At 43.5% G+C, this 23,338-nt stretch overlaps 1 protein-coding gene across 32 annotated transcripts in view; it reads left to right on the top strand.

Annotated features, from left to right (window-relative positions):
• LPP (LIM domain containing preferred translocation partner in lipoma) overlaps positions 1-23,338 on the top strand; it is a 336,723-nt gene that overhangs the window by 264,013 nt on the left and 49,372 nt on the right. For all 32 annotated transcript variants that reach the window (XM_035544617.1, XM_035544627.1, XM_035544633.1 and 29 more), the window contains one exon: positions 13,722-13,891. In XM_035544617.1, the coding sequence (XP_035400510.1) occupies positions 13,722-13,891 (170 nt within the window). The remainder of the gene's footprint in view (positions 1-13,721; positions 13,892-23,338) is intronic.

Raw genomic sequence — 23,338 nt, 5'->3', positions numbered from 1 at the left:
AAAATTCAGACTTTTTCCAGGTTTTCTAATGTTCAGACATGGATCTAAAGCTTAATTCAAACACTTCATCAGTCATCTGATCTAAAATGCAGGCTGGAGACTTCCCAGGAGCTGCATTATACACATTATTTCGCAGGTCATCAACTGTGTAGGGGCTGCAAAGGGGAGGCTTAGAGCAGTACAAAACAATGAAAGATATTTCCAAAATGTTTGAAGCCTTAAAAATTTGCATTTGCATTGGGTCTCACCTTACATTGCTGCAATTCTGTGTTTTGGATGCTAGCTTCTGCAAACCGTAGCCTTTTACTGGGGTGAAAATCTCCCACACGGTTTCCTATGTCGGGGTATGAATAATAGCTTCCCCAATCTACCCATCACATCTGACTTTGTCAACATAAAAAAATTGCATCATTTTAGGTGCAAATGGAAACCAACTCAGATAAACCAGCATTGGCTTTCTGGGATTGATCATGTATATTCAGAATTGCCTGAAGTTGCCTACGTTGACATCAGTTAAAATCCGGCTTGGGCTAAACTGAAATGAGTGTCTCTACACATACCTCAGATCTAAATTTGGAGGTCTAGTGGTTTTCAGATGATTCTGTTATCACATGTAAACAAGTCCATAAGTTTTCCCTGCTGTCATACCCAAGCACTTAATGAGGATTAAATATACTTAACATCTTCACAGTGAACTGCCTTGTATGAAGGAAACCAGTAAAGAGTGCCCTCAAAGTTCAGAGCACAATGATAAAGAGCACCCTGAAAGTTCAGAGCACAACGATTTGTCAGCCTTCTCCGTATGGAGGTTACCGTGACTGGTTCGGGATGTTCAGGAGGTTTTTCAACGTTGAGTTTTTGGCAAACGCATGTAATCCCTGCTGATGATAGTCTTTTCTAATGCCCGCTCAAGGACATTGGACTGGCAGGACTCACCATGACCTCTGGATATCGGATCGGTCCTTTCTGATTGGTTCTGCCCTATCACGAGGAGCGAAAGCTTTTGGGGTTTCAGTTTCCATCAGCGCAAAATTCTCAGGTCAAGAATTGTGTGAATAATTCAGGAGACAGGAATTGGTGCCCTTCATGCAAAAGTCAATTTAGCAAGAACCTTCCATCTTAGAAATGTGATAAGAGTAATACTTTGGACTCGTCTTCATAGATACTGATCAACATCAGAGCCTCTTCATGGAGGACTTCGGGTTGAATGTCAGGACAATCTGTACAGCTGGCAAAACTGGGATTTTATTTTGCCCTTCCAGTATCATGATAAACCTGGATCCTAACCTACATTCCCAATGTCTCCTATGTTAGTCAACAGGCCCTAGCCTCAAACAGAGCAGTCTTAAGGCCACTAAAGAGCTCGGCTTTATGTTTTCTTGTTTTGTTTTGTTTTGTTTTTTAATTCTTATTATTTTTAAGCCTTGCTAATTATGAATCAAAAGCTGTAGGATGTGTGAGGGTGACACATGCAATTGTGCAGATGGGTTTTCCACAGATTTTCTTTAAATAAAATAATTTTTATAAATATGTATCTCATATTTTGCACTAATTCAATGCCAGTGGAGGCCAGGCAAGAAAACTTCTGTCTCCTTTTTGATCAAAGTTTGAGAATGTGACGATCAGGTGAGAATAATGGTCTATGGATACTTGATACCAAACTGTGCCATCATGGACTCCAGATATGCAGCATGTGCCACAGGGAGATCATTTTGAAAATACTTGGGAGAGTTTTCAGTATTACTTTCCATCTACCTCAGCCAGTAAAAGCAGGTCCCATGACCAGAGGATGAGCAGAATTGTAATTATTACATGGTTACATGAGTATAAGTAATATGGTGTTACCGACATCGAGCGTTATTTTAAAAGGACTTTTGCTCTCAATACCAGTGTCCCATTTTAAGGATATGACATGTCTGGTCATCCTGAGTAGAAACAAGCACTGCACATCCCCGCCAGAATGGGAGTGCCTCTCTGTCCCACGTTGTAAAGCTCCTGTTACTTGTCCAAGAGAATAAACAAATATTGGACCTTGCACCTGGTTGGAAAAGTCCCAGATTTTGGGGCAAAGAAGGAAACCTCTGTCCAGTAGGTTGGTTTAATGAGAAAAAACAGAGTTAGTTGATTCCAGCTGCTGAGAAATTTGGGATGATGGAATTCAGTGCAGGGGGCGGTGGATGGTCAGCATACAGGTGAGGCGTTTTCCAGCGCCTGATGGATGTGATTTACGGCAAGGCTGCTGTCGACACGCAGACAGCGCATGTTTCAAAACAGCAAGGAAGCTTTGGGCTGGTGCCGGATTGTGAAAGGCAGGGTTTTAAAAGACCTTAAATAAATGAGGTGCCAGTTGAAATTTGGTGGGACATCTTCTAATGCAGTCAGACACCTTTGAAAACTCCAAGCCTCAAAGCCGCGGGGAATATGAGAGCTATCATTTGTTCAGGACTCTGCTCTTTGTGGGATCCAGCCTTTCTCCACCTTTTTTTTTTTTTTCCTTTCTACTTTTGGCAGGGGGAAGACAGGTTCCCTCCCTGTTTCTTGTTTTTTTTGTCAGACGTTTTTCCCCAGGCAGGCATGCAGGAGGCATGCCAGGCTGGTAGGCCAGAGCCATTGGCACGGGAAGCATCTCTGACTCAAAACTTCGCCATTACTCAGGCATTTTCACCTTCTCCACTGAACAGAACCTTTGGTAAAAATCTCTTCGTGCCACCACCCTCACGGTGATGCAGAGGCAGAGACAAGCCATCAAATGCCACCTGGAGCATAGCCAAACTATGGAAGAGTGAATTGAGTCATTCATGCCCAGCAGCGGATGTGATTTTTGGCTGGATTCGAGTCTGGTGAACATACTGATGGCGCCCATCCTGGGCTTATGAAATGGGTTGGCTGGGCTGGGGGGACAGAAGCGGTTTGAGTGCCCTTGCGCAACACAGAAACAGTTGGAAGTGAAAGTCTTTGGGAAGTGGGACATGGTTTGCTCTGCCTTCGTTCAGCACCAAACACCGCAGGGCCTTGACCCATTGCTTGGGCTTCTGGAGACCGCTTTCATCATGAAAACTCCTTTGGGCATGCAATACAAGGCAACTTATTTTTTTGACCTCGATGGAAAGGTTGCTTACCCATATCAGTTTGGGCCTTAACTACACCCTCAGTTCAGCTCTTAAGAAACCAAATGCTGAGGAGAATTTGATCTACACTTGAGGCACGCCTGCACTGAGCAGTGGCGTGATCCCGGGGGCAGGCGGTCGCTGGTCCTCCCCACCTGGAGGAGTGGGTGGGCGAAGGTGCACCAACCGTTGCACAACGAACACGAGGCATCTGAAGAGGAGGCCGGCTCATCTGCCCTCCAGACCTGCTTGGTTTTGCAACTACCGCTTCTGTTACGGGGTCAGGTGCAACAGCCCCTGAAACTACCCTCCGCTGCTCGACCAACACGTCTGGTATCCTGAGTCAGTGGGTGAGCAGCCTGGGACGGCGCACAGAGAGACACCTGCGAGGGAGCCCAGACAGGCCGGGGAGAGCTCCCCCACCTAGCCCCTGGCTGGGACTTCTGCCACTGGCCCTCTCAGTAATTGCGAGGTGCTTTTCCCAACGAGGATCCTGAAATCTGGCGCAGAATTACAGAGTGAGCCCGGTGGGCTGGGGGATCACCCAGGAAAACCCTCCCTCCTCATCAGCCCAAGATGAGGGTGGAAGGAGGAGTGATTTCTGTCACCCATCCTGCCTTCCTTTTCCTGTGGGAGTTTCAGACAAACGTACGGCTTGTGTGCCGCCATATATTTGTCCTTTCCTCTGTCCAGGGAATGTGGCTTTGCAAGTGTGAATACAAAGGGAGCTGGCTCAGTGGCTGCTGCTATTAGGATCACCAGAACTGCCAAAATACCCTGTCTAACCCACAGCTCTATCAGCAACAGTTTCCCTTGCTGAGGTCTCTTCCAGGAAAGGCAAAACCCCACAGTACCAGCTTTGGGATAAATTGCCCAGAGAAAGCTTTCCTGCCAGCCTCACAAGGAATTGGCTGATCCCCTCACCTTCACCTGTTACCCAGGAGTTAGTGAAGAGCTGCTGAGATTGTTCCCTGGGTGCCATGTAATGGTAAAGTCTCAATAAATAAAAAATTTTTTTAAAAAGAGATCTCAGTGTTAGCGATGTGTTCCAAGGAGAAGAGTCATCTTTGTTTTAAGAACTCTCATTTTCCTGTAGAAGTAAAATGAAGAAGAGCTTTCTCAGCTTTTGAAAGCGTGGAAAGCCCCACTTTTTCACAACTTTAAAAGATTCTGCCCCGTTTTTACTTTGGGAAAAAGTAAAGAGGGAAATCAGAGGTAGATTTTTTTTTAATGTCTCTTGCTTTTCTAATTTCCTATATGTTATTGGATGTCCCTGATGGAGAGGAATGATGGGCACAGAAAGATGGAGGATTTCTGTGAAAGTAAGATTCATTCGTTCATTTATTTTTTACCAAACGAAATGATTGCATTCCTTATTAAGTGTTCATTGACAGATTTTTTGGGGTGCAAATCAGTGGTCACCCAGAGACACACCCAGAGACACAAAAATCTTTTAAATTTTAAAATATAGTTGCAAAATTCTACTTCTTTTCATCCAACTATATACTTGCAACTTAAAGCTCCTTTTCTTTGGCATTTTCACGCCTAATGCTGAGCCCAAAGTGGAAGAAGTAGTGAAGAGAAGCAGGTAGTGTCCAGGAGGCAATATGGGACATGACACCCTGTTCACAGTCCTGGAGAGCCATGGGGCAGGCTGGCTGGAGGAGGAATTGCTGTTGCTTCTATAGACAACAGCCGGTGCCCCAGCCAAAAGTGCCTGGCAAAGCTATGCAAGCGGCTTGCTCTTCTGTTTCCCTAGCCGGGGGTCTTTAGTGGATATACAACTGTACTCTGTCATCTGGCAACTTTCATCAGCATTAAAGGGAACATTTATAAAGGAAATACAGTACATTTTACTTGCTCCCTTGCATTTCCTTGATCAATCAGCAAAGGGAGGAATGTTTCCTGTCTCACACTTTTTTTCACCCCCTTTCTTTCGCATCTCCAGATGTTACTGAGGCTCTATTTCAACCCCTTTGCACATGGTAAAACATGTGCCAAAAAGTTGACACAATGTGAAAAAAAAAAAAAAAAGTGTGCTTCAAAAAGTATCTGGGACAGTAAATAGTGTAGAGCATCACTGACCCCCACTGGGCTGGGACACTCACTGCAGATCACCCAAGTTGGGTCACTGGTACCTCACTGATGAGTTGGGAATGCGATCAGATCAACATTTGCCTGCATTGAAAAGCATTAAAAAAATACCTCAGCAGCTGTCTTGTCTGGGGAGGAAGGGGGGGCCAACTTCTTTTAAGGGTTCATGCAGATCCATGCTTCAAAAGCTTCCCATAAGACTGGTTAGACCAAACCAAGCCCACACATGTCCTGTGTGTCCACCACGAGTAGAGTAAGAAGGCATTGGCTTAGATAACTGTGAAGGGCATTTTGGTTTGATGGAAAAACAGACTTGCTCGTGATAAGGTCAGGTACTCACTGAAACCTTTTGCCCAGGTTGTTGGTGAAACTTCCATTGCTGGAGGTTCTTAGGAACAGGTTAAATAAGTACGTGCCAAGAATGATGTAGAGAGGGTTGATCCTGCCTTCGAGGCAGTAAGGCAGTTTCCATAATCTCTCAAGATCCTCTTCTACTTGAGTTTGTATATCTTTGTGGAAAAATCAGGAAGGCTCCTCTCCGAACCTTTATTTTCTGGCACTGATGCATTGAAGTTCTGATAATTCAGGAAGGAGCCTCTATCGTGTTGGTAAGCACATGCTGTAATCTGTTTTATATCGTAAGCAGGCTAAATTGTCTCTCGTGTCTCAGGGAGAGGATGATGCAGATGAGTAAGGGACAAGGGCCATCAGCACGTGGATGTTGAAGGCAATACACACCTTCCCTTCTCTGTTGTTGAACAGAGGCCAACCAGTTGGAGAGGCATGAACTTCTTCATGCTCCGTCACTGTGCTGCTCAGCCAGGCTGCTGGGGAGCGATGGCATGGCCTGCACAAGGACCTTGTCCCAGGGCAGGATTATCCAACAGGGCTGGGACATCCCTCTGAATTGGAGGGGTTTTTGTGCTGTAAGCCTGTCTCACCATCAGGCCTTTTTAGAGATTGTCTTGTGGTTAAAGAGACTAGACTGGGATTTAGAAGATGTGGTTTCAGTTCCTGGCTCTGTCACAAACTCCTTGTGTGACCCTCAGCAAGTAATATAACTTACGTGGGTCCCAGTTCCCCATCTGCATGTTGGGCGTCCTAAGAGTCCTCCACCTTCCCCAGGAGGTGGAAGGATTCACCGTTAGGGCTAGTGACCAGCTCGGACAGTAAGCTCAGCTCCGTGCAGCACGGAGAAGCATTTGAAACGGTACGGTAAAGTGTCAGTAGCCTGAGCCCGCACAGTTGCAGTGCTTTTGCTGTGCGGAGTGGAATGAGACCTCTGGGGCATACTGAGAATGTGTCAGGTTTGCAGCCAAGGAAAGTGAGAAGATGAAGTTGTATTGCGGTTGGAGGAAAGGGATGCAAACAACAGGAGAGCGCAGCTACTACTGGACGAGCATAGTACAAATGACAAGGAGGTCACTGCGGGGACCTGTACATCTGGAGTATAAGTGCAACGCAGCTAAACCAGAATAACCAGGACACAGTAATTAAATCACGGCCTTGGATTTAATTTATGAAGTGTTACAGGCACACGTTGCAGCATAAAGCTCTGTTTACTGTGAAAGATTGTGTTTTCTGACGTCTGTTGAAGAAGAGGGAATTAAGATTAATCTGTCTCGTGTCCAAAGGCTGTGTAAGACAACTGATGCATACAGCCTGCTACTGTCAAACGGCGAAACTCCAAGCTTGGATCCTGGCACAATAAACCATTGCCAAGGGCTTCCCACTCAGAAGTCTGAGTTCAAAAACAAAAACAAAACAGGATAGGTAAGGAAGGCAAGGATAAATTGAGAAAAGTATCATAATTTCCTACAAAATGCACAAATTACATTTAGGTTTCCCTGCACTCTGAAAGTGCAAGGCCCTGGGTGCCGAAGTGTTGGAATAGCTGTAGGACAGATACAGTCAAGGCATCTTTCCCAAACATAATCACAGTTGGACACATGCCTCCCATGCTCCACAGAAATGGAATAAACGCTACCTTATGGATCAAAGATTCCTATTTTATTCCCTTTGGATGAATCAAGGAACTCATTGGATGCTTATGAGTTACAGGATCTCTGCTATTGAGACTTAACCCAATTAAGGTGCCCTGGCAGTTAAGGTCTGCTCTTACACTCCTGGCCTAATGGATTAACCTCTGTTCATGTATCCCTTTAAAATGGAATAATTGTGCTGTCTGGCTTAGGTGCCCTGAGGAATCCCATGTGCTTGGGAAATGCTTGAAAACCCTTGGATAAAAGTCACTAGGAAAGAGGAGGGGGAGAGGGGAAAATCTTGTTACATTGTTGACTTATGGTCAACGTTGTCCTCGAAATGCTGTTTTGTCATCAATATTTCTTCATTAGGAATAATGATTTTTCCACATTTACTGCCAGCTGATTCAAAGCTGTCCAAAAGCAGAATGTGTCATGAATCTCTAAAATGCATTCGCTGGCGGACTCTAAACAGAGATGGTTAGAAAAATAACACAGCGGAAATACTGGGTGTCTTGAGGCTGCCAGGGGAACTTTTAGTGAGATATTTTGTCCAATGTATTTACATATTTTTAAAATGTTCTTAGTACACTTCTGTAAAAGGAGTATGCTGTATTTCTTTAGTTCTTTCTTGCATATTGTATCAGGGCTGCAGCGAGAACCAGGGAATACACTTAGCTGATCAAGGGAAATTGTGTAATTGATAGGCAGTGAGGATATGACCTTGTGGTATATTCCCACAGTACAGTTAGGTGGGAAACAGTTTTTTCCATCATGCAGAAGTTTCTGAGATATCAACATTTTTTCCCCACATTTGAGCAAATGCAGAACATTCCTACTTTTATGCTTTTATCAGAAAATTATCCCCTATCTCCTCTCTATATAGAACGCATGCTTTGAATTCATGAATTTAAACCTTTTGTAGAGAGAAGGCTTGCACATTTTCTCTCTGCTCTCTTCGCTCTTAGTATCTCTAGTTACTGCCTGAATTATCTTTGTTAGGCACTATAAATCACATAGCAAGGGATGATCTGTGCCCCCAACAGCTTAGTGTCTAAGTAGGTATCACAGACAGATAATGCTGTAGCCTAAAAAAGGTTAATGCAGCCCTGGGATGTACAAACAGGACCGTCTCAAGCTAGCTGGATGGAGTTACATTACCTCTGTATTTGGCTCCGATGTGATTGCTATCGGAATATTATGCCATAAGCATTAGTATGGCATGTACGTATTCCATCATCCATCTTCGGTGGTAGATGTTTGTTTGATTGGCTCACATTCTTAATCTGATATTTAAAAGTGACTCATGTCCAAGATAAGGTTGGACACCCTGTACCTAATTCCTCATCTCCAGATCACACCCAGACTCTAGCCAAATCTTAAGAATCTTGCTGAATAACAGCTCAGATTAAGGCCTTTCCTATTTATCTTCACAGATAAAACCTGCATCCAAGCTCCAGTGACCTTGAATCTCTGCAACATACTTTTCTAAAAATGCAGTTTCTCCCTGTTCATGCTCAACTGGCATGCAGCTGCAGAGATCACCGTCTAGCTTGTCACTTAGACCAGATTGTCCCTGCCTCTTAATCATTCCTCCGCTTTCATTTCTGTGTTGTATCAAACAGAAGCTTCTCGTCTTTACTTGCATGGCCTGTAATGACCTATTCACACCCTTTTTTTCTCTCATAATCTCCAGAGGCATATCAGCTCATCCGTCCCATCTGCAGGTATCTATGTTCAATCTTCAAGCACTTACGCTTCCCTTTTGTGCTCTCTTTGTCCTTTCCTCAGAAGCATCCCATTAAACTTCCCTCAAACTCCCTCCAGATCCTCTTTCAAATTCTTTCTTAACCTTTTCATTGGCTCAGCTGTCTAAAGGCTGCTTGTCAACAGTAAAATATTTAGAGTGCTGAGACCACAATTTTCTTTGCTGACCAGTTCTGTCTGATTGTTTCTCTGTATTTCCTATCTGGGTGCAGTTGTTATTGCTTGTAATAGGTTGTAAACTCCTGCAGTTGGGCCCTTCTTTTTATTCTGTGCTTGTCTGATACCCAGCATGATTGGGCTTTTCCACAATTTGAGCACCCAAGGCCTGTGGTAGTACAAGCAAAAAACAGGCAATAATAGTAATAAAATAACAAAAAGTTAGAACATGGCATCATGTGCAATTTGAGCTCCTCTTCTCCCTTCCCCCTCATTTCAGATTTGGAATATTTCACATTTTTTATACTACGAAGTACAGTAAATGAAGAGGTTTCAGAATGAAGTGTAGGAGCTGACATTCCCTTTCAGCTGCTGAAGTGTTTCCCCGTGATCCACTGAGTAAAGATGGCATTTCCAGCAGTTTTATTAGGGAAGCCTCTGTGGGCACCTCTATCTGTCCCCCCAAGGTAAGCCCAACACGTGGCAGTCGGGCTATGACGAAGGAAGGTCGCAGCCAAGGTTACGAACCTCTTTCATGCAAAAATAGAGGACTCCGGTCTCCCAGGCTTGTTGCCAACTTATCACCTTCTAGTTCTGCTGAAATGATCTTGAACCAGGGCCTAAAAAGGACTGGAGGGGCAGAAGAAGAATGTTGAAATGACAGATTTTCGTCTTCGTGCAGTTTAGTACTAATTTTGTCCTTTGTCTTTAAGCTGCCTTTTAAGTGCTATTTGTCTCTGTGGGAAGCAAATGGGTCACGTTGTTCTATGTTTCTACTGTAATACGCTGCCTGCTATTTTTCTCTTAGATTATTTGTGTAATCTTTTTTTGTGCAATCTGTTTGTTCTTGAGTCTTGCAAGCTTTGCCTTTGCTACTTCTTTCCCAATAAGCAGCGCAACTTGTTCTGTGTTCACTCATGGGCATTCTGCACACAACGGACTGGGTTATTTCAACCAGTGTGAAAATATTAAAATGGGGAACATGTGTGGGCACTTAATTGTGGTAAATCCAACCACAAATACCTTCGCCGTTGGTAATTGGCACACAGGAAAAGCAGACCTTTGTTTTGTTTTTATCAGACATAATGATAGATGCATTGTTTTTGGTGGGGTTTTTCTGGTTTTCTAAGGAAATGAGGCTTGAGCAATCACACTGCCTGTGTGCATGTGCCTATCTGTTTGTCAGTTCCTCCCTCACCAACAACTCTGGAAACTGATAGCCATTTTCAGCCAACTTTGAGTGAGAGGCAGGAGGCAGGAGAAGCGACCTGGGTTCACAGAAGTCCCGTGAGTTCACGGATTGCACCAAAGCCCACAGAAGGCGCAGGCCCTAACAGCTGCATCCCTGCAAACCAGATCAGTCCCACATTCGCCCGTGTGCCTTTGCATGGATCCAGACGCCCAGCTGTAAGCTCCCAGATTTGAATATTTTGGCTGACTTGCTTTTACGCTTCGGGCGAGTGAGTCAGTCGGTGGTGTTGCTAGGCACGGAGCTTGTGTTTTGATTCTCACTGGAGTGGCCGTGTCTCATGAAAAACATGGTTTGCTCCAGGCCACAGCGTTACGATTTGCATATAAACTTCTGAAAAAGGAAGCTTTCTTTAAGCTTTCCTGTGTGAGCGTTTACAGTAGCTTTTCTGTCTGTGTACATAATAGCAGAAGCCGGACTTCTCATAAATGTAGATGAATTAAGTCTGTTGCTGCCTGAATGGGAATCTTCTGTGGAAAAACCCAGAAAGAGGAAGGAAAGCCTAAGGAAATACCAACTTCAAGGGGAGAAGCTGGCTAAGATTTCTGTTGTGCTGTTCTTTGGTCTGTACCTGGCCACCAGCAGCGAAGCTGGGGAATGCCTCAGAGCCGTGGAGGAATGTAGCCTCAGGGCACCTTTTGGTGCAGAGAAGATGTCTTTATGCCCTTTGCTCAAAGAGAGGACAAAGCTACAAAGGCACCGAGTGAGTTGCCAGGCATTTCAAGAGTGCGTATCTAAGTTAGGAAGCAAACCAAAATTCCTGACGTAATAAGTGCAGCCAGAAGTATGGGCCACATATAGAGTTTCTGCAGCAAACGGAGAGATGCCTTGGTCAAGGAGGAAGATAAATGGTGAAGTATGCAAGAGTGGCTAAATTATGAATGTGAGAAGAGGAGGAGGGGAAGAAAAGATTCCCACATGTTCTACTCTGATGTTAACAAAGAAAGCTGAGAAGTGTTTGCATAGACACTACATTATTCTGTGTCCAAATGCCTCATAAAAATAATACCGGATGATCACAGAATGGCACACCAGGGAAAATAAATTCTTCAGCGGAATATTCCCGCTGGAAAAACACTGTGTAAAGTAATACACTAATGGCTTTCAATTTCATGTTTTATATATAGAGATATTAACTGCTCCCCAGACGTCTCTTCATATTACAGCCCAGCTACATGAGCAGTTTGGAGAAGGCCCCGCAGCACACTCGGTCTTGTCTGCACGCAGGACCAAGCAGCGCTCTCCCCTTGTACATGCAAGTCCTGTGCAACATACAGTAGGCTTCTCCTGCCTCTTCCCTGCAGCAGTACTGCTGCCTTGGTTCTCTCCAGTGGGATTTTCTTTCGCTTGGTCCTAGTCCTCATGGTTTTTTCCATTCTTCCCCCATGCTCTGTAGCCTCATCACCATGCTGGGAAGCTTGCATTCCTCCTCTGCTCGTAAAAAAGGAGCCCTCACAAGAAGCATTACAGTGGAGTAATTAAAGCCCAGCACTGTCAATCAAAACGTTAATAACAAATGCTAAAGAAAGTTAAGCTTAAAAACGACATCTATTAATTCCTTTTTGGAGGGGTTTCCAGGCTTGTCTTGGTTTATCTGGTAACTTCTCTCTCCACGTTGCTCAGACTGGGAGCTGTTGGAGTAGGAACTATCTGCCCAGTGTAGTGCCAACTACAGTTATGCCACGGTAGCAAATCAGAATGATCTGGATTCTTTTCCAAGCTCTCCTAATGCATCTCAAATGCATATCTATATGATCTTGCCACATTCCTGAGGAATACAAAAGCAGCTTACGTGCTTCGTTCACTGGGTGTAGCCTGCTGAAGGCTGGGGCAGGCAGGGAAGAAAGAAGGTGTGAGCATGGGGACATGGGTGCTAGGAGCTGTTCCATGCAGGGACAGCAGCCCTGCTGTCGGGTGACAAGATGTGTCTGAGTCCTCTTAGGAAGCTTTGCAGTATTTGTTGGAAAAAGTCAATAAACACAGAGCATGGTATGAGAGAACGCTGTATCGTTGTTGGATTACTCAAATATCATTAGGTACATCTTATTTGTATATGTTTTTTGAGTAATTCCATTTTGAGCTCAATCTGCCTTCCTTCTCTCACTTCAGGTCTTGTTTTCCTTCCCCTCCTTCCCACCCTCAGTGACCACATTACTCCATGCACAGTAGAGGGAAGCAGGATCCTACAGCTGGGGACACCACAATTATTCTTAAAATGAAAAATACTGGTTTGGGTAGGATAAGGCCCCAGACCATAGATGCTCCGTTGCCTTTGGTAGGGCTATCTTGTGCAGGGTGACTGAGGTTGTTATCCTAACTTCCCTCCATGGCTTTGTGTACGAACTACTCTCAACACTGCTGGCCAAGGACTTCAAATCTGCCTGGGATATCACAGTTTAAAATGAATTGTTGCTTTTCAGCATATGAGCAAAATTGCAAAGGTGTGCCTTTCACCCACTGTTTTCCATCATCTCTGCACTACAGTCTTCTATAGGAAAATGTCTTTTCCCCATGATCTAAGAAATCCTCTTTCTCTAAAAACCCGTCTTCACTTCTGCCCCGTAACTTCTTCAGCATCAATGTAGACAAGGTAGCAAGCCTTGCATGTTTGTGCACACAGATTTTTTTGTGTTACGTATTTGTGTATTGCATTAGGGACCTTTTTCAGAAACAGATAGAATTCTTAGAGCTTTTCTTTACTTAGAGTCCTTATTAGCAGCTTCTGATACACCTTTCTTGAATTATAGTAAGAATCAAGTATTTATAGATCAGCTTCTTTACTTTGAATAGACATAGTGTCTTAATCCATATTAATAATCTTCAAGCACAAAAAAGTAATTCTTCCATGTAGGTGATGATTTTGCGCTCTTTGTGATCACTCGGTCCTCAGCTACTACTTTTTATTCAAAATAGGAACTATGTCAGCATCAGCACGTTAGCAAGAGCACAGATTGATACTGCTATACTAGCAATATCATAAAAGTGAAGTCTTTTTGTTGGTATAATTGGCTCCATTGAGAGAATTGGTTTAAGCTGTACAAGCAAAAACTACTCTTTAAATGGTAACAATTGCGCTGCCACCAGGCAGCTTTATGAGGCCTCCTACCACAAAATCCTTTCATGTAGAGGCGAGGCTTTCAACACAGGTTTATCCCATGTAGCTGAGGAGCTGAGGGTGACTATATAGCTGGGTTAGATGATAGTTGAATGGTTTGCATCTGGGGCTCAGGTTCCTTATGATAATCACTGGTTACTAGCACCAGCAATAATGATTTCAGGATTTTCAGTACAGACACACAAGAGCACCCTCTTCCCAGTTGAGGATGGGAGTTTGCACTGACTCATGTCCCTTCCTTCTGGTGACAGGCCGCTGTGCCCGCTGTGGGGAGAATGTTGTTGGGGAAGGCACTGGCTGCACGGCCATGGACCAGGTCTTTCACGTGGAGTGCTTCACCTGCATGATGTGCAACAACAAGCTGAGGGGACAGCCTTTCTATGCAGTGGAGAAGAAAGCCTACTGTGAACCCTGCTATATCGTAAGTACCTGTGCTTATTTGCCCTTTGATTTTTAATGCTCAGATAACAGAAACATTCATTTCCTTCACTGCAATACTCCTGCCTTACAGTTAAAGCCTCAGTTTACAGTTAAATCTTATAGCAATACTGTAGGCACTAGTTTTCTGTGGTCTTCAGAAGAACTCGGATCTCTTCAGCTTCCTAGTTTAACTTTACTTTCTGTGCCATTTAAGCTGTAAAATGAAGTGGCCAAAGCAGGGGAAAGAGGTGCTTTTTGTGATTATTTCAGCTCTGTAAGGACTGTGCAGCAGTTTATTTCCTTTTTTAAGAGGTAGTATTATTCTCAGAAGCTTTTTGCATTGAGAAACCCGATACCAAAACCCATACAGATGTTGATGCGCACTAAAATGAAAGATGGGACTCAAGATAGCATTAAAACTTCTAAAACTGCCCTTCATGTTGTTTAATATTAATGGAAGTCTCTCCACTGAACTTTTGGATTGGATATTTTTCTGAAGCTTACCTTGTCCTCAAATTTCATTTTATGCTTCCAACAAGCTCTTAAATCAAACAATCAACAGTTGCTCTGAGGAGCTGCACCTTTTAAGAGGCTCACATAAAAGACAATTGGAACCAGTTGTACAGTTGCAAATTAAAGGAACATCACTTAACCTGAGGCCTTACCTTACTGTGACCTTAGCATACAATATGTTGGGATAATCCCTATAATTTAGAATGAGGAAAGCACCAGAACGTTCTTAAAACATTGATGGGTCTTCCTGTAAACCTCAAATTCAGAGTCCTTTTTATAAACCCTTACTTTTTTTGCACACCGTTAAATTAAGCTTATTTTAAACCGAAGTCTAGTTTAAGGTTGGTAACTGTAGCATTCAAGTTCTACCTGTTAACTCTGCAGGAAAAAGGTAGAATTTTGTGAAGGCCAATGTACCACCAATATGCTGTACTGCATCTTTTATTTACAGAGATATTTGTTGGTTTGTTGTTGTTTATTAGGGGGTGGGAGGGTGAGGCCTTTCCAGAATTAGACTGCACTTCTGAAAGGAGAAATTGCTTTTCTTGACATTTCTGGTATTTCAATAATTAAAGAAATAATAGGTATTTCTGTAAATGCTACCAATATCCCTTTATTCCGTCTGTTTCTGTGGAGTCTTTGCAGTGGGATTATTGCTGAAATATTGAATATAAAAAGGGAAGATTCTGTCTTATTTACAGTGGCAGTGATAGATGAACCATGGGAATTGACTTTCAAAAACTAAGTGATTTTTGATTGAAAAATATACTTCTTAAACATTTCCATTTTTTGTTTGCACTGAAATGATTGTACCATAAAAACTATAAGGTTAATTTTGTGGGAACTTTGACCACGTGCAAAGCACTGCAGATTTCAGGAAGGTGCATTCATAATGGGATAGGAACAACTTCGTACAACTGGAGTTAAACATTTTATTCACTTCAGGATGGAAATGACTTCATCTGCTTGCAGATTGATACTTTTCTTCTTTTTTAAATCAAGCACGCATTCTTCGCCACTCATCTGCTTTAGTTTGGGAAAACATCTGCATTAGCCACTGTAGTAATGGTTTAAGATTAAATAATCCCATTACTTATACACTTCATTAGCCTGAGTGAATTGTTGGCAAGGGTTCAGTAAACTTCCTACATTGGGAGATAAAAGGATAAAAAAAGGAAAGGAAGAAGGATTCTGTTCCTCATTTTCTTTCAAATTTGTCTTCTATCTATTTAAGGGATAAAGGAATGATAATTGCCTGGTTGCATCTGCATTTGTATGTTCTGCAATACGGCTTTGCAGCTCTGAGTAGAGAGGCATGAGTAAACGTTTAATAGCATTCTCTTATATAATCAGAAGGGGCCTTTAAATGTTCATCGTACAATCAACAAAAAATGGTTATGGACTCAACCCAAAACACTTTGGGATTGATGGATGCTGCTGCACATGAAGGGGAAGGGATTGTCCTACTGATGGGCAGCTGGATGGTTGGTACCATGAATGGGAAATGGAAAAGCAGGAATCTGGCAATCTGATTTACCAAAAATAGATAACACAAGTAAAAAATCAAACTCTATAGCCTGTGTTGTGGTTTAACCTGGCAGGCAGCTTAGCACCATGCAGCTGCTTGCGCAGTCTCCCGAGTTAGGTTGGGGGAGAGAATTAGAAAGGTAAAAGTGTGAGAACTCATGGGTTGAGATGAGGACAGTTTACTAGGTAGAGCAAAAGCCACACAGAAAGCAAAACAAGGAATTCACTTGCTACTTCCCATCAGCAGGCAGGTGTTCAGCCACTTCCAGGAGAGCTGGGCTCATCCTTTGTAACAGTTTCTTGGAAAGACAAACGCCATCACTCCAAGCATGCCCCTCTTCCTCCTTCTTCCCCCAGCTTTTATAGCTGAGCATGATACCAAGGGGCATGGGATATCCCTCTCGGGATGCAGTCATACTGAAGTCAATGAGAGTTAATCACTTGCCTAAAATCTAGTCTGCGCTTAAGGATTTTGCTGAGTTGAAGACTAGTTTGGTTTTCTTTTTGAGCTTTTCCAAGTCCTGCTATCAGAAAATAACTTGGATGCATGGAGTTCTGTAGGAAATCAATGGGACTGAAGATCCCAGACCCAGGTTCCTGTGGGCCTGAATTCCCATGGAAGGTGGAGCCTGCCTGGCTGGCCCAAGGCTTCACAGCTAATCAGTGGCTGCAGCCAGCTCTGGGAACAGGGTTCTCAGCTGGTATCAATCTGAATAATTCCATGATGCTTATTTACTGGTCTAATTCATGCTGATTTCCACCACACATCCCCACCTCTCTGTGTTCGAAACTCTTGGTCTGTTATGTAGGCCATTAGACCAAGCTGCTGCATTTACATTAAAGAAGGTCGACTCTAATATTTGCCTAGACCTGGTATACAAATTCATGAATTCTTGTTTTTCATAATTCCCTTGTGTGACTCATGGCCATACACACAAACTTTGTGCAAAATCAAAAATACGCTTTTTTCAACAATTAGAGTTGGCTGATCTTCTCAGTTTATGTGACTCTTAGTTGTGGTGGAGTAATTAAGATTACTGTGGAGAGTTGTATTTAATTAGTATTTAGTCAATACCAGGCTTAAATAGCCTGCAGAAGTGTTGTATTTTGCTTTTGTTTCTGATTTTATTAGTGACCCAGTTAAGATGAAGTTCCCCAAAAGTCTGAATTAACATCCAAGGAAGTCAATCACCTGTTTAAAAACATTTACTAACAGAAATGTGAGTACTAGAGTTAATTTTTTCATAAAAAAAAAAAAACACCCAAAAGCCAGTCACCATCACTTCTGTATGAATGCAGAGAGTTTTGTTGCCAATGTTTACTGGTTTTGCTCTGCATCCAAGGATTCTTTCATTATTAATGTTATTTCTAAAAGAGTACCAGTCTTCTCCATTAAGATGCTTCTGCTCAACCAAAAGCAACTGTAAGAAATAAAGCATTAATAGGAGGCAGATGTCTCCTAGTCCTTACGATAGGCAAGTAACATCTGAAATATCATGATAGGGTTTCCAGTGTAACCAGCTTACTGCTGTACATGCGAAGGATGCTGTCTGCAATATGTTATCAGTATACTTTGCTCCTCTGCTACAGGGCAAGTTACTGACAAAAAACATTTGGTTTGCTTCCTCTGTAGCTGAAGGGATTTTAGCACTGGGCTTGGTGCAAAGAAAAGGGTAAGAGTAATATCAGTAGAATTGTTGTAAAAGATTGAAGAGCAAGATGTTAGAGCAGTGCCAGCTGTCTGCTTTCCAAATACAGTATTATTGTAAGGACTGAACACAAGGTTAACCAGACACACCAGTCTGGCAAGAGTGATGCTGCTGTTTTGTGAATGGGGTGTTCTCTGATGTCCCAATGACTTTCTCCGGGACATGGAAATTTCCCTCTGTTCTTTATCCCCTTTCCCGTCAGTCCAGTGGCTGATGGTAGGAGATAAACTTTCTGTGAGGTTGTGGGCTGAGAGGTGCTGAGCACCTGCACTTAGCACAGAAAGCTCTGGCAGATGCTCCTGGCCTCTGAGGACTTCTCCTGTCATGCCCAAGTTAATGCTGGGCCCTGAGGGAAGTGGAAGTGGAGACCCAGTGATGGAAGCTACCAGATATGAGAATATAACCTTAAAACCTACCCCAGAGATCACTTGCAGGGATTTTGCAGGGTGAGGTTCATCTTTCCATAGTACTGGGAAGGCTTGAAGGAGGAAGAATTGTGCATGACTTCATGCCTTGATTGCCATTTCCCAGCTTTAAATGCAGGGTTGTAGTGCTCCACTTCTTTCATCAGTTAAGGTTTTTTTGGGGGTGCACACAGGCAAAAAATTGAAGGTTTCTACCTCTTACTAGCTTCTAACTTTCTGGCCTGTTGAGGCTGTAGTGTGCAGTAGGAGGAGACAGGTCAGGCCATAATAAGGAGAAATCCAGATATTTCATGAAACGGTACAACTAGAGCCGCTGGTGCCACAGAGCATCCTGCGGAAGCTTAAATTTGTTGATCATTAGGAAATCTCAGTGTTAACTCAATTTGTGCTCATTGAAAATCTCTGGTAAAACGGCTGTCAGCTCTCATGTGTCTGGTATGGTAAACCTCACCCTGTGCGTGCACAAGAATGTGGCTGTTCAAAACCTGCTCCAGAGAAGGCACCTCCAGCACATCTAGCTGAACGTGTGGTTGATCCCTGCAGTAAAATGATATCTATTTTTAAAAATAATTCTGCAATTTGTAAGCAGAGATTACAGCACTAATTTAGCAACCATGTAACAATTTAAATTGGACCAGAAAAGAGAAACTATAATTTAAAGATTTTTTTTCATGATACAAGTTTTCTTCTTTTTAAAGTAAAAAGCCCTTTATTCTTGTTTTTGTCAAGCAACGTATTGAATTTGAGAGTAATTTATGGAAAGTGCTGCCAGCATGGTATTGCGAGTGCTCCACAATTTGAATTTAAACTGCTCAATGGGATCATTAAGACTATTATGCCTGCTTTCCAAAGAGTTTGAATTCAAAATGACAACTGGAACAAAAATATAAAATAAACTAAAGAGAAGTCATGCACTCTTTACGTGGTGGAATTTTTCTGCCCTCGAAATATTTCATTGAGATCAATGCTCTTCTTCAGTCTTCTCCTAGGTAGGGAAAAAAAAAAGCTGGTGTTGCTTGTTTTAGTGCTGAGCTCCTGCCTGAGTCACTGGCAGCAGGGAGCTGAACCTGTGACCCTAAAAGCATTGCTGCTGCGGTGCAGCCAGCTCCTGCCTCCTGGGTTTCATGCCCTCGGTGGAGGAAGCCTGTGGGCATAGCAGACATAAAATGGGCCCAGAGTCTTGGCTTGCTTGCAGGCACACTTTGATCCTATTGATTATTAGCTTTGATAATTTTGCGAGTCTAGGCCCAGCTGGTGATGTCTTTGGGGGGAAAAAAAAAAAAACCCATGTAAAGATGACTGTCATTCCTGGTAAACTGATCATCACTGTAAAACTGAAAATGAATAAATCCATGAGAGTTTAACAGCTCTTTCTGTTAGCTTCCACTCAACTCGTTTGATATATTTAAAAAAAAATACAGGTGGAAGTTGAGGGAGGGGAGGGGGGCATAGGCTCAGTACTGCTGCTTTGGTAAATGGTCTTTAGCAATCAGAGCATAAAATAGAGGAGGACAGGGTGCTGTTACGGAAGCTACACCTGGAGCTTTCAGGAGTTCAAGTCTAGGAGGTACAAAAATGCCTGAGAGAATGTCAGCGAAACAGCTTCTGTCAAAACTGGGGCAGATGCTGATCTTAGCTGACCCATGTGAAGTATGAATTTTTTTTCAGTGGACTATCAGCTGTTACAAGGGTTGGGTCATACCTCTTGTTTTGTCTCTAATCAGAAGGAAAAGTTTCCTTTTTGAGGGAGAAGGCAGGGTTTTTTTAGTAACCACCTTTCTAAACCAGAATGATAAAGGAAGGGGAGAAAGCATACCTTGATTTGATGAGGTATGCTGTATAGCAGCTCCTCTGGAGACTCAGAGGGGCATATCAAAGAGGACAGGGCCAATTCATCTCACTGCCCAGCAAGGACAGGACAAAGAAGTGTCTGAACTGAGGCTGTAAAAGAAAAAACTCCTAGTAATCTTAGAAGGTATTGAAGCAACAGCCCTGCCAAGAATTGCACTGGGCTCACCTTGGTGGAGGATTCTCTGAGCTTAGACCAGACACCTCTGTGCTGAGGGTGGCTTAAAGACAAAATTATTCTCTTCTCAGCACAGCAGGATCTGCTTGGCTAACCATTCTGAATCACTGGATGGGATTAAAGGTGTTGTGCACCCTATTTTCAACCTACAGTTGATGTTTGCCTTCATGTTGTTGACTGTTGCAAATGCAGCTGATTGACACTGAAACAGATAGCAAGAGGATCAGGCCCCACCTTGGTATAATTGACTTTCCAGAAAGTTGAGTGGAGTGTTGCTTAAGAGAAAGACCAGCTGTGGACTGCAGAGCTAAAACAGCGTGATGGTACCAGTGTTATAAGGGGGATATTTCTGGAAAAGTCATCACAATTCTGGATAGCATCTTAATAGGTACAGCAGTGTTGTAAGATTGGCCATGAAGTAGGGCTGATTAACTAGGTGGGAGATGTCTTGGTAGGCCAAAATTTTGCTAAGGATGGATGGATTATATCCCACTCCTCTGAATGGTTTATCTGCAAGAATATGTCCTTATGAAGTGAAGGCTCCTCCTCTACACTGGGGTTTCTGTGTGGGACTTCTGTGGTTTCCTAGTAGAATCCAGATCTTTCCTCCTGTGTGTGTTGGCATCTCCAAAATCTTCAGCTGTCTTCCTGTCTCTGCCTTGAGCTCCTATAATTAGGGATCTTTATCATATTTGATTATGTAAAGAAAGCATTGCTTTGACATGTGTAATCTAGAAAAATTAGACCATGGGAACTCTGTGGAGGGAGTTCTTAGCATATCGGAATGAAGATGACATTGTGAAGGACCAGCTGTTGCCACTCAGTGAATTTCTCACCTCACAGGGTGAACTCCACTGACTAATTGTGTATTCTTAGGAAGATAAGTCTCCCTTTCTGTAGAGTCATTATGGCTCCTGGCTATACATCTGCTTACGGATCATACTGCAGTAGTGGGGACAGTGAATTCATTTAGCAATGACTTCAAGCTGTGTTGAGATTTCACTTTAGAAGGTAGTCCAACTCTTGCATATGTTTTCTAGAGCTAGCAGAAACAGCTTATAAGTCAAGAAGAAAGTCTTACGCACAGCATTAGTAGGAGAATCTTCATTTGCAATCAAGTATGGATAAATATTAGATGTCAAGCCTGTAGCACTCACCTTTGCTTTACTTTCAGCTGTAATTTGCTGCCTTCTCAGCATATTCTTTGCTGCTTTTATCCTTTTTGCTATCTGAGTAGCATCTAGAGATCCATCTCTAATAAACTATCCTTATGATGAGCCAGTGAATGACAGGCAGTGGCCTCCACCTCGGTACAAACTTACTGGTAAACAGCAGCAGGTAGGTGGAAAGGGCGGTGGCACTGTCAGCTTATTGCAAGCAGACAGCTGTCCCCAGGAAGATTAAATGCAGCTTGTTTAGAAAGGGCCATGAATATTGTTGGAAGCCTTCAAGGACAGGCGGTGCAGGCATTTCTAAAGAATGGTTTAGATCTGGTTGACCTAGGTAAGGGTAGATCTAGGGGTCGTCTCCTAGCCCTGGGTGCTCTACTTCTGAGCTCAAGCAACTTGTCCAGGATCACAGGCACAGCCTGCAGTGTGGGTCTTCCATGTCCCAACACACTGCCTAGTTGCAGTTGAGCCTGCAGAGATCTTCAAGTGAAGGGGTTACCTTTCTTTTCTTCCCCTCCTCAAACAACTGCACTCTGGGGACTTGGGCACTGGTATGAGGTGAATGTGAAGAGCAGCTGGAAGTTGAGTGAGGGCTCTCAAAAAACTCAGGAGGGTGGGAGGTACTGTGACAGTATTCTCTTCCGTGAGTTTTACCACTTGCTTATAATCCCACGTAGTTATTTGTCCCTTCAAACCACTGAAGGCAGTTATTTTGAAGGGCTGTGGTTTGTTTGGAATAGGTCCTGTAATTTAGGTGTGCATTTCCATCAGATCTATGTGTTACTGAATTTGCTCGGTCCTGCTCAACACAGTAATGTCAAAATGCCAGCGTCCACAGATAAGTCAGAATTGACGCAAGAAAATAGAGGGTTAATATAGTTAGCAAACCTTCTGGTTATTTTACACCATGGCTCTTATGCTTGTGGAGCTGCTGGTAAAGTCCGGGCCTTGCAGCCAGGGTGTGATAGCTGCCAGTAATAGAGCTGACTCTGTCCTGGCCTGTGTGTGGATTTAGCAGGTATGATTTACCCTTAGCAGCCTTTCAGAAAACAGAAAGCCTTGTCTCGCTCGCTTTTATTCAAGATGTCCTCTTGCTTTGGTCCAGACAGCAATTTGCAAGCCCGACTGCCAGGGAGGCGAGCGGGCGTTTGCAGCTTGCCACTTCAACCGGTCTCCGTGGTGAAGCCACACTCTGAGGAATTTGCTCTGGCAGAAGCTCAGTCTGTGAGTCGATCCTCCCTCTAGCGTCCTGCCTCTGTTTCTTCACTCCAGGACATCAGCTTGCCTGCATGCGATGTTTGTTTGCAGTAGAGGAAACTGTTTAACTTGCCATCGCACACACACAAACCCCAATGGGCTCGGTAGATTTCTGGTTAGAAAAACAAATTCATGCCAGTTTAGGGAAAGCACAACAAGCATGAATGATGACAGGAGAGAAAGTTTATTGATTCTAAGAGTATCATGAGTGTTTGGTGCTTATAGAGGGTAAAAGCAAATTGCAAGTGTTTTCTCTCACAGCTGCACTGATTACAAAGGTGTGGGCCAAGTACAATATTAACAGAAAAGGTAAATCATCCGCTGGGATACTTCGGGCAGAAGGAAGACCAGATTATAGCTGGAATCTGGTACTGCTTAGCTGTTGTGTTTGCTGGGGACAAGCGATGACTCTGCTGGTTGGTGGCAGCTCTCACAGCAGCAGAGCACACCTTGGTTAACGCAGTAAACGAGCCCCGTGGTCAGTGTGTCTGCACCCATCATTTGGGGACCATTTGTCCATCATTTGGGGACCATCTGTGTGTGTCAGGGCAACAATGGCACTGGTGGGCACATCAGCAAGCCTGCCATGCTCCAGGGAGCTGGAAAGGCATCTGGGTGGCTTAAATCGTGTGATGAGATCTGCACAGCATTGCCCCTTCTTTTCCCCTGCCTGTCGTTTCCAGACACAGGCACCACATGGGTTTTTCACAGCAACCTGATGCTGTAGCCCTCTGAGCAGACTTACTGCCCAGCTCTCTGAGACGGTTCAATAAGTGCAGGGACTTGGAAACTGGTTACAAATATTATGCACCATGCCCAGCT

This window comes from Cygnus atratus, chromosome 9, assembly GCF_013377495.2.
Source record: "Cygnus atratus isolate AKBS03 ecotype Queensland, Australia chromosome 9, CAtr_DNAZoo_HiC_assembly, whole genome shotgun sequence".
Lineage (NCBI taxonomy): Eukaryota > Metazoa > Chordata > Aves > Anseriformes > Anatidae > Cygnus > Cygnus atratus.
Note: the sequence above shows the minus strand (reverse complement) of the source record. Positions and strands in the feature narration are given on the sequence as shown.